Source organism: Lampris incognitus, chromosome 2 (assembly GCF_029633865.1).
Source record: "Lampris incognitus isolate fLamInc1 chromosome 2, fLamInc1.hap2, whole genome shotgun sequence".
Taxonomy (NCBI): Eukaryota; Metazoa; Chordata; class Actinopteri; order Lampriformes; family Lampridae; genus Lampris; species Lampris incognitus.
Window position 1 is genome coordinate 36027456 of NC_079212.1, and position 17088 is coordinate 36044543.

The 17088-nt window shown below is 43.9% G+C and overlaps 1 protein-coding gene across 1 annotated transcript in view; it reads right to left on the bottom strand.

The window, feature by feature from the left end:
• Positions 1 to 14321, bottom strand: part of dnmt3bb.3 (DNA (cytosine-5-)-methyltransferase beta, duplicate b.3) — a 50830-nt gene extending 36509 nt beyond the window's left edge. The window contains exons 1-4 of the mRNA XM_056299567.1: positions 12822 to 14321; positions 12250 to 12420; positions 9516 to 9614; positions 8692 to 8889 (exon numbers count right to left, since the gene is read on the bottom strand). Of these exons, the coding sequence (XP_056155542.1) occupies positions 8692 to 8889; positions 9516 to 9614; positions 12250 to 12420; positions 12822 to 14321 (1968 nt within the window). The remainder of the gene's footprint in view (positions 1 to 8691; positions 8890 to 9515; positions 9615 to 12249; positions 12421 to 12821) is intronic.
• Between the last annotated feature and the right edge of the window lie 2767 nt (positions 14322 to 17088).

Below are 17088 nucleotides of genomic sequence, written 5' to 3' on the forward strand. Positions count from 1 at the left end.
CGCTAGCCCTTGGCTAATGGGTCAGACCCTTTAGTCAACCGGTTAACGTTGTCGCCTGTGGTGTGGGAGACACGGGTTCATGTCCCAGCAGTGGCGGTTCCCGGACTGCCCCCCAAATTCGCTACAATATGTTCTGGTGCCTATTTGCCAGAAAACTTCCAAATTGCTGAAAAACAATCACGGGATTAAAACGATGAAATTCTTCTAGTTCGCTCATTCTTGTGTTGAAACTATGAAAGCAAGGTGTGTTGCCAGTGGTTGTTTGGCTTGTCTGTCCATTTTTCGATCCCAAGCTGCATTGTGTAAAAATTTCGTGACGTAGGCAGCGAGGATCCCTATTGATTTTGGTGGGGCTTCAGTCGGTAGGTTCGCAGCGAGTGACTGGTGCGCTCTCTCAATATTTAGTGATTTAGAAGAGGGGAGCTCCAAACCTTTCATTAAATAATCTTCCACGAAGGTAGTCATTGTTGTCATGCTTTCCCCAACTCAATTCTTTTACTCCATATATTCTGACATTGTTGTGTCACTAACGCCCCTCTAAATCAGTCATTTTAGCCTACATTTGCATATGGAGCTCCATCAGCTCCAACAAAACATCCTTCGATGATTGGATTCGAATCTCAGCTGTGTTGATTCACTCCTCTGCTTCTTCCACCCTTTTGTAAATTTTATTAATATCCTCTCTTATCTCATTTAATTGCTGAATGCAGTCCTTTCTGAAATCAAGTAGCTCTTTCAGGATCAAGCCTGGGTTAGCCTCGTGGTTCGGCTCCAAGTCCATGACCGGCTGTATATCGTCCTCTATATTGCTACTAGCTTGTGAAAGTTTGTCCTCCTCTTCTTCCTCGTGTTCTTTACTTTGTGTGAGACATTTATTCCCCTTTTTAGGCATTTTCATTCGCCCGCTGTATCTACTACACTTGCTTTAACACGTTTCTGAGAAAAATCGAGTTATATCGGGCAACCTTTAAATCTTGCTGTCAGGAACCTATCGCTTTATGCTGCGATCACCTGGCCAGCTAGACCGGAAGTCCCAGTGGCCACTCTTTCAAGGATGAGGATGTGCACATCCTTGATAGGGAGGAACGCTGGTTTGAACGGGGAGTCAGAGGCCATCTATGGTAAGAGGTAATGGCCATCCTTGAACCGAGGTGGGGGCCTAAGAGTACATCTGCCGCCATCTTACAATGCTGTGAATAGTACACATGGCCATTGAAACTCTAGTTAATGGTCACACACATATTTGCATATGAAATTGGTCGTTGGTTTCGGTCGTTATGCAACTGTATTGTTTATAAGGGTGGGGATACCTGCAGTCAGTTTAGACTGAAGATGTCACTTAGTTGAGTGACAAAACGTATCTGTCAATAAACATAGTATCCAGATGAACTGATTCAAACTTCTTTGATAAACTCAGGCAGCTTTGTCATGCCAAAGAGGACGCCAACAGGAGTGGAGATGGATGATGAGAGTCAAACCTTAAGTACTGATCAGTATGTGTTGGTGTACCGTTGTGGGGAAGCCGTGCCTGAGTGGCTAAAATGTAGGAGGCAGACTCAAAACCGTTTCCATAAAAATTATTTTCTTACAACGTGTAGAACAACTGAACTGAAATTAACATCATGCGCACACATCTACACTCTAACGTCCTACAGCCCCTAATAACTCCAAGGCTACTGCTTAAATCATCCCTTGGAGTTGATCAGCAGCACCTGAGTTCAGGCTGCACCACTGTGGCAGAGAAAGCCAACACCTGGTTACAATTGAGATAGATGATGGGACACATGGTGTGTTCTCACACACTTTGTCACAACGGTAAACATCAACAATCAAATGTCCCCCATCACCAACTGCAATTTCACAGACTAAGAAGGCTAACCTGTCATTTTTCACATCCTCCCTGGTGAACTTGGTGTGGTTGTCCACAGACTTAATGTGGCCAATGAAATGTGGTATGTCCTGAGATTTCATTTCTACCCAGTCGTCGTCCACAAATATGAACCAATGGCTAGGCAGTGTCCCTGGATAGGACATCAGAGCCCTCTTTTCCACGTCCTCCATGTAAAAGTTGGCTACTATAGGTGGTGAGACTGGGGAACCCATAGCGCACCCATGCCTCTGCCTATACTACTACCCTCTGTATGTGAAGTACGTGGACTCAAGACACAGCTTCAGGAGCAGACACACTTGGTCAGCGTAACCTTTACAATAGCACGTATTTTTAGATGCACTCATAGAAACACTTTGTGTGTGTGTGTGTGGGGGGGTCGCATCCCTCGTCACCCCACCACATTTTTGTAGGTCTGTTTTGGTCTATCACCATTACCTTCTTTTTTTCTGTACACTTTCACCTAATGTAAAGCATGTTGTATTGCATTTTAAAGTACAAAATGTGTAGTTTTATTGAAAAGAGTTGAGTTTTTGCTGAATGTGTTCAGGGTGTTAACCTTATTTGACAGTGCTGGCCTAGGCGTTGTGTTAGGGGTGGAAGTTGCACATGAAAACTTGACTCTGGACACCTGCGGGGGACACGTGCAGACAGAAGGAGCAGTTAGAAGACCACACATTGCTTGCCACCATAAACATTTTTGTTATTTCATTAATTGATGTGAATTAATGTAAACAGAGATAATTATGTTTCAGAATATCTGGTTTTACCGATGGAAACGCTGTGTATGTTGTCAAGGTCCAAACAACATCATCATCTTCATCATCACTGTCATCTATGACTATACTCGTTGACTTATGAGTGGAAGGAGCTGGAAGAGAAACCTCATTTTAAAACAACACTGAAGATAATCCATTGGCATTTATTCTTTCTGTATTTTTTCCATTGGTATTTATTCTTTCTGTATTTTTTCCATTAAACTGGTGTACACTGAAATGTACTTTATTCATAAAGGGTCTGAAAACCTTACTTTTCCAGGTCTATCTTAATCCATACCTTTGGGCCTCATTTATAAAACTCAGCATAGATGCCATCCTAAAACATTGTGTACACACAAACATTAGAATATACATACGCATGAAAATATTCACATCTATAAAACCGTGCGGCGCACACTTGTACGCAGGCTTCTCATAAATACCAACGTGCGTTGAGTTGTGCATGCGTGTACTCCTTCCATGTGTCATCCAACAATCATCTATAAATGGCCAATGCTAAATAGCTCATGAATATGCTACCATTTCTAAGGAGACTTTGTTGGACTATCATTGAGGGAAAGATGGAGACATCGGCTTTAAGAAAGATGGCGGGCATCCGGGTAGCGTAGTGGTCTATTCTGTTGCCTACTAACATGGAGATTGCCGGTTCAAATCCCTGTGTTGCCTCCAGCTTGGCCAGCCGTCCCTACAGACAGAATTGGCTGTGTCTGCAGGTGGGAAGCTGGATGTGGGTGTGTGTCCTGGTTGCTGCACTAGCACCTCCACTGGTCAGCCGGGCGCCTGTTCAGTGGGGAGGGGGAACTGGGGGGAATAGCGTGATCCTCCCATGTGCTATGTCCCCCTGGCGAAATGCCTCACTATCAGGTAAAAAGAAGCGGCTGGTGACTCCACATGTATCGGAGGAGGCATGTGGTAGTCTGCAGCCCTCCCCGGATCGGCAGAGGGAGTGGAGCAGCAACCGCGACAGCTCGGAGAGCGGAGTGATTGGCTGGATACAATTGGGGAGAAAAAGGGGGGAAAAAAAGATTGCGAAATTTGCGGAGTGCGAGATCAAGGTGCTCATCACCGAGGTTGAGCACCTTAAAGGTGTACTGTTTGGAGGCCTCAGTAGAGGCATTTCAAACAAAAGGAAACAGCTCGAATGGTAACGTGACGGCAGTAGTGAACAGTGTTCCACATTGCGAACTGCTGCTGAAGCAAAAAATGTACTTCGTGAAATGTGTTCTGTATTAAAAGAACTGTAAAAAAAACAAAACTGTACCATCTGGCCGGTCTGTTCATAGACAGTGCATCACTTGTTCAATTTGATTTAAAATTCTCTTAATGCAATCGCTGGAGGAGCTTGTTCTTCATTTATAGGATGATCCTGGTCCATGTCATCTGGTACAATGTCAGCGGTACAAATGATTTGAACTTTTATTGAATAGTAATGCTTGAGATTGACAAACGCAATGTCGTTCTCATTTGATGCTTTTATCACAACCCGGGTGTAGTCAATACTCCGATTACATTTGGAAAGCAGGACATTGCTGCAAATTACACTTTGATGTGGGCCTGCTCACCCACAGTCGGTAACCTGCCGTGAGATCTCGGGCCAGGTAGGCAGTCAAAGATGGGGATGCACACACCAATGAGTATTTCATATGTATCAGCAGGTGAGAGTGCACAACAGACTTTAAGAGGATCCTTCAAAATCAAGATTGTAAAACAGGATTACCAAACTTAAACAATTACTCCATACCAGTCAGAGGTGGAAAAACCCGGTCCAGAAAGTAAAAACCCTAACCATGTCTTTACTCCATCCATGTATTAAACCAGCTAATTTGGGAAACTAGTCAGTGCAATCTGATGGTTTAGTACATGGGTGGAGTAAAGACACAGTTAGGGTTTTTACTTTCTGGACCGGGTTTTTCCACCTCTGATACCAGTCCCCGTTACTACACTCTCCCAATAGGCTATATCCTATAACATTTCAGTGCATTGTTAGTGTAAGAGAAACAAAGGGACAGACAGGGCGACAGCGCTAGTGAGAGAGGGCAGAGAGAGCGAGAGAGAGAGCAAAAACTTCACAACAGATAGGCTTATGCACAATAGTCTGCACAGATCCACATGTTCAAAATGTGCAACATCTCTTCCCCATAATTCATTCCATCCATATCCTTATCCTAACATCAGCTATTACGAACAGGCAATCCAAATCAACAAAAGGATCATGCAACGTAAGATAAAGATCTTTGACCATGTACAATATTTCACAACGACTGTCGCTGTCATCACTACTACTACTATTACTACTATTACTACTAATACTACAACCACTTTTGGCTGCTCCCGTTAGCGGTCGCCACAGCGGATCATCCATTTCCATCTCTTTCTGTCCTCCGCATCTTCCTCTGTCATGCTAGCCACCAGTATGTCCTCCCTAACCACATACATAAACCTCCTCTTTGGCCTTCCTCTTTTCCTCTTCCCTGGCAGCTCCATATTCAGCATCCTTCTCCCAATATACCCAGCATCTCTCCTCCACATATGTCCAAACCATTTCAATTTTGCCTCTCTTGCTTTGTCTCCAAACCCTCCAACCTGAGCTGTCCCCCTTATATAATAATTCCTAATCCTATCCTTCTTTGTCACTCCCAACGAAAATCCATCTTCAACTCTGCCACCTCCAGCTCTGCCTCCTGTTTTTTCGTCAGTGCCACCACCTCCAAACCATATAACATAGCTGGTCTCAATACCACCTTGTAAACCTTCCCTTTAACTCTTGCTGGTATCCTTCTGTCGAAGGGTTCTATGTCTAAATCTTCTTTTGGCCAAGTCTTCAAACAATACCAAAGCAGCAATAATTTCACATTACACAAGTCACCATGAGCACTATTTATAGCCCTTGTGCCAATCAGTGAGACTAATTTCAATATCACCTTATCATCATCATTATCATCATCATCAGGTCGAGTATCCTTGGATGGATCACCCTATAAAACCAGTAATACTAAGTGACAGGTGATGGGGGTTTCATCTGTGTTTTTTTTTTTCATCTTAGGGCTGAGCTTTATTTCGTGATCTCACCATCAGGCTTCGCTGATTCCCATGTCTGAAAAACATTGCGTAAGCTCTACACGAGTGAAAGGATGCATACAAATGGGCACCTTTCTCTGCATAGAATTTGTCTATAAATCCCGAAATTTGGGGTGAAAGATGGGTACACACATTTCACCCCCGTTTACGCAACTTTTTTGAGCATAGCAACCTTTATAAATGAGGCCTCTGGTGTCTAACCACGACTGTTATACTGACTATGTCTAGTCAATTTGTCATTTGAATCTGATATTATTTGTGTAACTTTCTACTTTTGCAGACACACCCTCTTGGGTATGATTACTATTCAGTGCTCCAAGATGTCTGCTAAATGAGAACATGTCAAAATGTAAAATGTATGCACAAAAACACTTTTACACATCTCAGTGTAGCTTTATGTGTACAAGTATATTTTCACTTTTCAGATAAGCTAAAAAGTCAGAACACCCAATTTGCTCACAATGACGCAAGCACATTCTCCAACAAGGCTTGTCAAAAAAATAAAATACAAATGTTCACTCTCAGAGGGTCAGGCGGTTAATTCCTCTGGTCTCTGAGCTTTCTCTGCTCTCCTCTCCTACTCTGTCTCCATTCAGTTTAAAACACTACACGCGGAATGACGAACCACTCTCCCTTGAGATATTGTTTTTTAAATCATGTGCAATTAACATACCCTGTATCTTAAGTTCAGTTCCCACATTCTGTATCACCAGGTACTCGTGCTAGCTAACATTTAAAAAGATAATGGTTCTCCATGGTGAGCAGAGAATATATGGGTTGCAGATAGTGCTGTTCACAACATTGTGAGTCTATGTCTGTGAATGTTCTCATTCATCCAGGTCATAGTTATAACCAACTCCAGTTGCACTTGATTCAATTCCTTTGGATTGTGAGTCTACATTGCTACTACTACTATTTATGTGCATCTGATCACCTCAAAAATGAAAATTTTCATCTCTAGGGGTTTATCCTACGAATCAATTTCAACTTACCGCCACAACTAAATTTCTATATGACATGATATCTTTGTGTATTTGATCTGTAACAGTACTAAATGCAAAAGTACTAAATAACAGTACTAATTTTTTTTTATTAACTGTTGAATAATTGAAAACACCCATCTCTGTTGACAAGACCCCACTTTTAGTCTGTTTTTTCTTACTTTGGGCTGTTTTTGTACTGATGGTCTTGGAAACATCAGCTTCATTCCTAACGACAACCGTGTCTGACAGGAAAAAAAAAAAAAAAAAAAAACAGAGATCATCATCATCATTATCAATAACATTTACCTAACTGAGGCTTTTGCAAAGTGAGTAACAGTGATCCACCAGTCATCGTTAGCAATCGTGCCCACTTCCTAGAACATTAGATGCTGCTGCTCAGACACCCCACTAAGAGGCACCGAGATCAGCTTAGATGCAACATACAGTAGGTAACACTGGATTAGTTACAAGACATCATTAAATAAATGGGAAAAAGTGAATATGTGTTGTTGTTTCCCAAACCAAAATCTTTGACTTTCAGAATTACTTTCTATGAATTTTACTTTGCGGAAGACCATACTTTCAAATGAATAAATGAGACCATCAACAGGTATCTGCTTAAAGGTAAATGAGCTACAGTTGGCCTAGGCTATTTAATGGATAAATGTGACAGGGTGACTAATGGGAGGTGGGACTTGGGGAAATTTTGTAAACTGTCAGTTGTTAACATCTGTGGTAGAATCTTTGTCCTTTTATCTGATGAAATGTGCTTGGCATTGGGGGAAAAAAAAACTAGATATCATTTCTGAACTACAGACAGGTGACAAATCAAAGGAAGAACCTGAATGCTTTACCCCTACAGTGAGGGGGTCCGGGGGCTCTGTTATTATGTGGGGGGCATTTTCCTGACACGGTCCACTTGTCCCCTTAGAGGGAAGGGTCACTGCAAATCAAAGTTATTATGACTGATCACTTTTACCCTATGATCAAACATTTCTATCCTGATGGGAGTGGTCTCTTCCAGGATGACAACAGGAAACAAGGGGTCACTGAATGGTTTGATTATGAAAATGATGTAACTCATATGCTATGGCCTTTGCAATCACCAGATCTCAACCCACCAGATCTGAACACCTATGGGAGATTTTGGACTGACGTGCTAGACAGCGCTCTCCATCACCATCATCAAAACACCAAATGAGGGAATATCTTTTGGAAGAATGGTGTTCTATCCCTCCAGTAGAGTTCAGATACTTGTAGACTCTATGACAATGAGCACTGAAGCTGTTCTGGAGACTCGTGGTGGCCCAACACTTACTCCCCCCCCTTTTCTCCCCAATTTTACATGGCCAACTACCCCACTCTTCTGAGCCATCCCGGTCGCTGCTCCACCCCGTTTGCCGAGCCGGGGAGGGCTGCAGGCTACCACATGCCTCTTCGATACATGTAGAGTCGCCAGCCGCTTCTTTTCACCTGACAGTGAGGAGTTTCACCAGGGGGACGTAGTGCGAGGGAAGATCATGCTATTCCCCTCAATTCCCCCTCCCCCCCGAACAAGCGTCCCGACCAACCAGAGGAAGCACTAGTCCAGCAACCAGGACACATATCCACATCCAGCTTCCCACCTACAGACACGGCCAATTATGTCTGTAGGGACACCTGACCAAGCTGGAGGTGACACGGGGATTTGAACCGGCGATCCCCATGTTGGTAGGCAACGGAATAGACCACCCGCCACCTGGACGCCCCTGGCCCAACACTTTACTAAGACACTTTATGTTGGTTTATCCTTGAATGTGTCACCCGTCTGTAGCTAAGAGTTCAGTTTGATCTTGCATATTTCAAAATCAAAGTCAGGCATGCGGGAATCCAACTCAACTGTGGCCGAGCGTAGGGTCTTACCAGAGGAATTGGTGCAGTCTGACAAGTTGTCCATGTTTGTATGCTGTCTGCCACTGTTCACCTCCCAGATTTTGCCGTCATCTGTCAAACAGTCTTTATCAGCCTCTTCCTCGCCACTGTTGTTATTACCTGCTTCGCTGGACTTTCTCTTTTTCCTGAGGTTGGGTTTGGCCATTGTCCTGCTGACTTCCTGTCTGGGTGGGGTTTTGAGGTCGTCTTTCATGTCTAGGGAGTCAGTGCTAGTACTGCTAGAGAACACCTGGAGATAGGAGCAAATATGAATATATATGCAAATACATATGCAACATAAACATGGCAAAAAATAACATGTACAACAGAGAAGAAAAAAAGAGCCAAAACAAGCAGATTAAACAAAACATTTATCCAAAAAAAATCAAGAGTACTTTTTTCCATTCAAGGCATGTTTTATCTTGCAAGTCTATAGACCAATACGATGAACCTATAAATGCCGAAAGCTTTACTTCTAATTCAAGTAGGTAGCAGTCAGTCTGCTCTTGAATACTGCACTTGACTTTTGAGTCCCCAGCTATATATGGATCAGCACGGACACAAATGGATACATCATATTTAGACTTAGTTTACATTAATGACCAGTGTATACTGAGGTTAAGACTTGCCATTTCTATGAAATTCTGAACCCACTTGCCATTGTGGTTTGTTAAATATTCAGGAAATCTGTAGATGCATTTCAGTTTTCCCACTTTTACCTTTAAGATATTCAACTTTAATTCTTACATTTTTTCCCTAAATTTAAATTTATATTAAAATGTTAAGATTTACTTAAGTAAAAAACATATCCAACTGCTTTTGTCTACCACACACATTTTCTCTTGGAAATGTACTTCTCTAGTCAGAAGTACTGACCTTGGCAAATACCAGCTCCCTGCATATGGAACTAGGAAGGGCCAGGAGTATCAGGAACAGTCTACGCAGAATTGAGTCCTGTCCCATGCTCTGCAATGCCTGCACACAGAGTAAAGATAAAGCTGATACAAGACATGGTATGGAACAGGTACATTAAAACGTACATTATCAACATGTAGCAAATGGATATTTAGTGCCATGCAGTACCTTGGCAACAACTGTTCACTTTTTGCTCCCAGGAGTTTTCCCCACCTGTTTGGGCTGATGTTTCAAACCAATAACCAGCCTTTTCACAAACAAATGGTTCAAACCACCAATCCAATGTGACGTGTCCATAGGTTTAGCTTGAATAGATGCATCTCCTCAAATAAATATTAAGTCAACGACTATTGCCGTCTTTCCACTGACCTCCATCATTGCTGTCATTCATCTTTTTCTGGTCAGGCCACTGAACGATGGCATATTAAGGCTGTCATATGTGCCGAAGAGGCAGACATAAAATCCACATGAAATGAGATTTTATCACTCATACTAGAATCGCATGGCCACATATAAGATACATATCTGATCTACAATTAACTCAACACTGCAGACCTTATGCTAAATTAAAAATTTTATATTTTGGTCAGACGCAGGTTTTTTTTTTGTCTCACTGTTCACATATTACGAGGGCTCACATGTTTGAAAGAAAAAAACAAATGAATCTAAAATCAGTGACTTTTGTGTCTTTCCATGGACTTGCATCAGCATTTTCAACTAATGTCTGCCATAACCACATCCCAACTGTACCCCAACTGCATGTGTCACAAGCATTTAATTTTATTGGACTAGGATTTTTGCTGAGGCGAGAACTATGAGTGGTCAATGAAAAATGAACAGTAGTGCCAATAGGAGCTAGCCAATGCCATCAATCTGTCCTGTCAAATACACATGAATTCCAACTTTGCCATACAGACTTGAGTTGCATATACACTCACTGGCCACTTTATTAGGTACACCTTGCTAGTACCGGGTTGGGCCCCCTTTTGCCTTCAGAACTGCCTTAATCCTTTGTGGCATAGATTCAACAAGGTACTGGAAACATTCCTCAGAGAGTTTGGTCCATATTGACATGATAGCATTACGCAGTTGCCACAGATTTCTCGGCTGCACATCCAGGATGCGAATCTCCCGGTCCACCACATCCCAAAGGTCCTCTATTGGATTGAGATCTGGTGACTGTGGAGGCCATTTGAGTACAGTGAACTCATTGTCATGTTCAAGAAACCAGTCTGAGATGATTCGAGCTTTATGACATGGCGCATTATCCTGCTGGAAGTAGCCATCAGAAGATGGGAACACTGTGGTCATAAAGGGATGGACATGGTCAGCAACAATACTCAGGTAGGCTGTGGCGTTGACACGATGCTCAATTGGTACTTAGGGGCCCAAAGTGTGCCAAGAAAATATCCCCCACACCATTACACCACCACCACCAGCCTGAACCGTTGATACAAGGCAGGATGGATCCATGCTTTCATGTTGTTGACGCCAAATTCTGACCCTACCATCCGAATGTCGCAGCAGAAATCGAGACTCATCAGACCAGGCAACGGTTTTCCAATCTTCTATTGTCCAATTTTGGTGAGCCTGTGCGAATTATAGCCTCAGTTTCCTGTTCTTAGCTGACAGGAGTGGCACCGGCGTGGTCTTCTGCTGCTGTAGCCCATCTGCCTCAAGGTTCGACGTGTTGTGCGTTCAGAGATGCTCTTCTGCATACCTCGGTTGTAATGAGTGGTTATTTGAGTTACAGTTGCCTTTCTATCAGCTCGAACCAGTCTGGCCATTCTCCTCTGACCTCTGGCATCAACAAGGCATTTTCGCCCACAGAACTGCCCCTCACTGGATATTTTCTCTTTTTCGGACCATTCTCTGTAAACCCTAGAGATGGTTGTGCGTGAAAATCCCAGTAGATCAGCAGTTTCTGAAATACTCAGACCAGCCCGTCTGGCACCAACAACCATGCCACTTTCAAAGTCACTTAAATCACCTTTCTTCCCCATTCTGATGCTTGGTTTGAACTGCAGCAGATCGTCTTTACCATGTCTACATGCCTAAATGCATTGAGTTGCTGCCTTGTGATTAGCTGATTAGAAATTTGCGTTAACGAGCAGTTGGACAGGTGTGCCTAATAAAGTGGCCGGTGAGTGTATATCTGTATATGATTTATATCATGTTTACAATTGTATATCTTAAGACTAGGACATGCTTCTCTGCAGATACAGTACACATAAAGCATCGCTTAAGTGTCAGAGAGGCAGTTTCTGGGTGACTGCGGCTCGCCAAGGCACGCAGAGATGGAGCCACACTGTGTCTGCAGGGCTAAGTGAGATACCAATGTTTATTTGTCAAGTAGGAAAGGATATCTGGTAGCGCAACATCAACAGAAGAGCAAAACAGAAGTGGGGACAAAGGAGCCGCTGGTGTAAATGCATTGTAAACACACAGGAGTGAAAGCATAAATCGAGTTGAAATGTATCTAATCTAAAACCACATATGAAAGTGGCTCAAATCAGAATTGTAATGATGTGTTTCCATATGGATTTTCTGTGTTCACACACAAAAATAGTTTGTGTCACATTTGAGGTTAAAAAAAAAAATAGAAAAAAGAAAAAAAGAATTAGGCTAGGACTAAGTTGCAGGCTCAACATAGCCCAAGTTTTCAAGAAGCACCTAAATTGGTGCACCAGTATACCTTGGTCCAATATTGATAGGCTCCTGCTCCTCTCCCATCCTCCTTCTGCTCCACTGTGCTAAAGTATTGAACATATTCCTGAGTCAGTTGATGAGCTTCCTTTGACCTGGGGCTGCATAGACCCAGCTGTATGCCAAGCTCCAACACTATCCTGCTGGAGCTCTTGGAAACCTGCAGCGAAAACACACATGGTACGGGAACAACAACACACAAGAGATGCACTACAAATTAGAGAGAAATGGAGAATTTCATTAAAAAACAAAACTATCTGAGCAACACTTGGCAGTATCTAAAAAAATTGTTTAAATCTTCCAAGATGTTGTTGTGCAATATATAAACAAAACAGAAAAAAAGGAAATATACTCACTGATAATCGAGTATGTTTCAGGTAAAACACACACTGCTGACATGTGCACCAAACCAGTTTAGCTCAGTCTTGAAAGCAAACACCTGGGTTCAAATCCTGCCTTTGTGGCATGCCTTTCCATCTCCCTCTCTAGTCTGGTTTCTGGTCACCCTCGACTCTCTTGTCAAATAAAAGCCAAAATCAGCCTTTAAAAAGACTCCCTCACCTTGTTGTTGCACGCTGGTTTCAGCAGTATGGCAATATTCCTCAGTGTCAGTTCGCTGAGCTGTTCCGGAAAACTCTCCGCCAAGCTCTCCGTGACCGCCTTGTAGAATGCTGCTACATTCGCCAGAAACTCCTTCCTCAGTTCTCCCGTCTCAGACTGCAGTGACAGGAAGTCGTGGGCAGGAGCTCCCACATTGATCCCCAGAGCAGAGGGAAGCTTTGTGGTATCGTGGAGGAGCGCCAGATCTCTCTTCTGGAGGAAATGCTCGCCGGTGGAGGGTGTGAGGAGGCGCATGGTGTAGGTGTGGGACAACGTGAACAGCAACTGCAGCATCTCGGCCAGGTCCCCAATTTTCCACTGCCAAACCTCCTTGAAGGCGCAGAGGGGCTCCAGCGCCTCGGACAGAAACAAGACACCCAGCTTGACCTTTGGGTCCAACAATTGGGCTGCAATCTGTCTGGCATCCCCTGTCTTCACCAGGGATTGGAAATACTCCGCTAAGTCCCTCCAAGTGTTGGCTATCTTCTGCACCACACGGCCGAAGAACAGACACTGAGCAGAGAGGGGTAAGGAAGGGTCGTATGGCTCTGTGTTAGCAAACAGCTCTTTCAGACTGTCATTGGTGGAGGTGCAGGTGGTGTAATGATGGTGGAGGCTCCTTACCAACTCTAACACGTGGCCAAATGAGGCCGTTACCCCAGTGTGGCAGGCTCTTCCAGTCAGCCCAGTGAGGCCGCAGAGAGAGATGAGCCCGGGGTTGAAAGCACGGAGATGGGATACAAACTCCCGATTCTCCTCTTGGTCTTGAGAGTCACAGCAGAACACAGCCAGGTTGGACAGAAGAAGACCAAAGTTCTTTAGCGTCTTGATCAAGAGGTATGATTCCACGGCCACTGTGTTTGTGTTGCTGCTCAACTGGCTGTCCACCTTGGAATGTGCGTTCATATCTGTCTGGCCAACATGTGGATTCGAGTTCACATGGACCTTCACAGCATCCAGAAGCCTCAGTGCTTTGACCCCTGACTGCTGATCAAAGTAGCCAATCAGAACAATGTTGGCACTCTGCCTCTCTCCTAGGTTTACCCCTCTGTACAGATAGAGGCAGTAAGGTGTGTTAGAACAGGCCACAGCTATGTCAGCAGGGTGGTTGGGACCCAAGAAGTGAGAAATCATACGCAATGACACCTTTTCTGGCTTGGGGGAGCCCTGCGGGTCTGGGTTTCCGGCTATGCGTTTGTCAGTCTGTCCATCCCCAGACCAGTGTTTCCTAATGAACTGCATCAAAGTCTCACTACAACAGAAACAACCACCTTCCTCCTCTTCCCCATCCACCACTGTTCTACCTCCACCGATCACTTCCTTCTTCCCCCATGCCTCCTCTTGGTGCAAACTATTCACTCTTTTTTCCTCCCTCTCCACTGCCACATCTTCCTCTTCACTGGATGCCACAATGATTATCTCAGCATTCGCACTCTCCCTTTTTTCCCCCGATGTTCCCATGGTCCTTCTGCACCTCTCCCTCACTTTCAGCAACACCTGTAATTTTTGACCAGTCTTCTCTCAGCAACAGTCATCTTTAGTGGGACAGCAAACGAGACAGAAAGTAAGTTTCCTTGTATTGTGAACTTTGTTAGAAAATATTTTCAGCATCTTAGAGTACTCACTAGAGAATTAGCAGTCTGCTAATCAGGTCTGGAACCCCCCCCCCCCCATCTGTACTGAACTCTGAAATCAGTCATCCCAAAGTCAAAGCCCAAAGCCGTAACTCAGGTTTGTGCATGCATTCAACAACTACAACCTAAATTGTGAATGAATCACATGAAGAGGATTGTCCCGAATGTATTCTAAAAGTGTCTGAACCAAAAATGCAAAGCTAATGCTATGCTGTCAGTCTCTGTTAAGATGGACAAATGTTTTCCAGGTTACTCCTCATTAAGTTCAGGGTACAACAACTATACCAAGAAACAACTGGGGCAAACGGAGCATGTTTATTTCTGTTTCGATTGTATTTAAAGAACCATGGCAATCAGATGACCACTCAAAATGTGAATGGTGATGTTCAAGCAACTAACATTAACAGACACATAATTCTGCACATTGTAAACACAATGAAGCTGTAGGGTACACAGCAAACGATGGAGGAGTTATTTTGTATCGTTGTTTTTTACTTTAACGCAACGTGAGGATTCACAAACTGTGCATCGAGATCTGATGCACCTCTTGAAAATTTTTAAATTTGTTCTATTTTCATTGATACTTTTGTTTCAAACTTATGAAATTTGTATCAAGTGTTTGCTTATTTAATTTTACTTAAAACTGTTGAACATCTAAACCTTGGACATAAAACAGCAGGTAATTAAAACAATTATAAAATGGAAAAGCCTGAGGCGTCAATGCTAAGGGAGAAAATGAATTTAGATACAAAATAAACATGCATATGTTGAAATACAGTAGCCTACACAATAACTAAACAAATAACTAGTCTATGTGGCAGAAGATTGGTAAAGATTGGTAAATCTGAATCAACCTTTGTCGATGTTACACAAAAATCTGTGACCCGTCAGACTATGTGACCCTACTTTTAAAACACTCTATTAAATTTAGCATCTGGGTGGCGGCCAAAATAGTGTGTTTTAAGGGCAGTGTCAGGTAATCTGACAGGTCACAGATTTTGGTGTAACAAAGTTAGTTGTATTTTGCAGAAGCCACTAACAATCTGTCAATCTGATCGTATGAAATAAAATTTAATACAAACATCAGGAACAACAAACACTAACAAACCATAACTGATAACTTATCCAATTATGTCTCCAAGAAGGAGATGTATTTTCATCGTTCTCAACCATCGGCTGCCATAGTACTGTGGCTGTATTAAGACGGCTCTGCCAGTTTGCTGGCTGGTGGTCCAAAACAATGTCCAATGAAATTTATCAATACAAAAGCTACAGATAGACACACAGAGATATAGCCCCAGGGGACCCTGGGGGGGGGGGGGATGAGGACCCCAATAGGACGGACCTAACGATGATAAGCTTGGCAAACAGATTATCAATGACGATAACTTAAAGATACATTTGTGCTAAGGTCTGCAGGAATGAGCATGGCCTTAAAATCCATCAGGCCTGGGGCGTCCGGGTAGCGTAGTGGTCTATTCCATTGCCTACCAACACGGGGATCGCCAGTTCGAATCCCCATGTTACCTCTAGCTTGGTCAGGCGTCCCTACACACACAACTGGCCGTGTCTGCGGGTAGGAAGTCGGATGTGGGTATGTGACCTGGCCACTGCACTAGCACCTCCTCTGGTCAGTTGGGGTGCCTGTTCAGGGGGGAGGGGGAACTGGGGGGAATAGCATGATCCTCCCAATGCGCTATGTCCCCCTGGCAAAACTCCTCACTGTCAGGTGAAAAGAAGCGGCTGGCGACTCCACATGTATTGGAGGAGGCATGTGGTAGTCTGCGGCCCTCCCTGGATCAGCAGAAGGGGTAGAGCAGTGAATGGGATGGCTCGTAAGAGTGGGGTAATTGGACAGGTACAATTGGGGAAGAAAAGGGGGGGAAAATCCAAAAAAAACCAAAATCCATCAGGCCCAAATGAAATGCTTGGCATGGGGGGGGGGGGCGTAGTACCTCACAGAGCCCAGAACTTCCATGTGCTAAGCTCTCTAGCTCCCAGCAGGGTAGTTCAGCAGAGTCAGATCAAGTGACCTCCAGCAAGCCAGCACAGAGAGTGGCACCAGTTTAACAAGGACATGGCCAGAATCATCAAATCAACAGCAAAGGGAGATGCAGACAGACGGCTTCTGATGATGACGACCATAATTGAGAGTTTTGCATCAAAGAAGTTTGGTGTTGAAGAGGGCAAGACCACCAGACCCAACTACATCATGAACCGAAGGGCAGACAAGAGCCACCAACTGCGACAAGAGCTTCAGACTCTAGCAAGGCAATGCAAGGTAGCAACTGAGGAGGCGAAACCACCACTGGCTGAGCTCCGTTACATCATCAGGAAGAAGCTCATGACCCTGCGCAGAGCAGAATGCCACAGGAGACGGAGGAGAGAGAGAGTCAGGAAGCATACTGTGTTTATAGCTGATCCATTTGGATTCACAAGGCAGCTGTTAGGGCAGAAACACAGCAGTCGTCTTGCTTGCACTAAAGAAGAGGTAAGACCACTTCCTGCAGAACACTCTGAGTGACCCTGATAGAGAGCAAGAGCTAGGGCCCCTCAGAGCTCTTTTGGACATACCATCACCAATGGTGGCATTC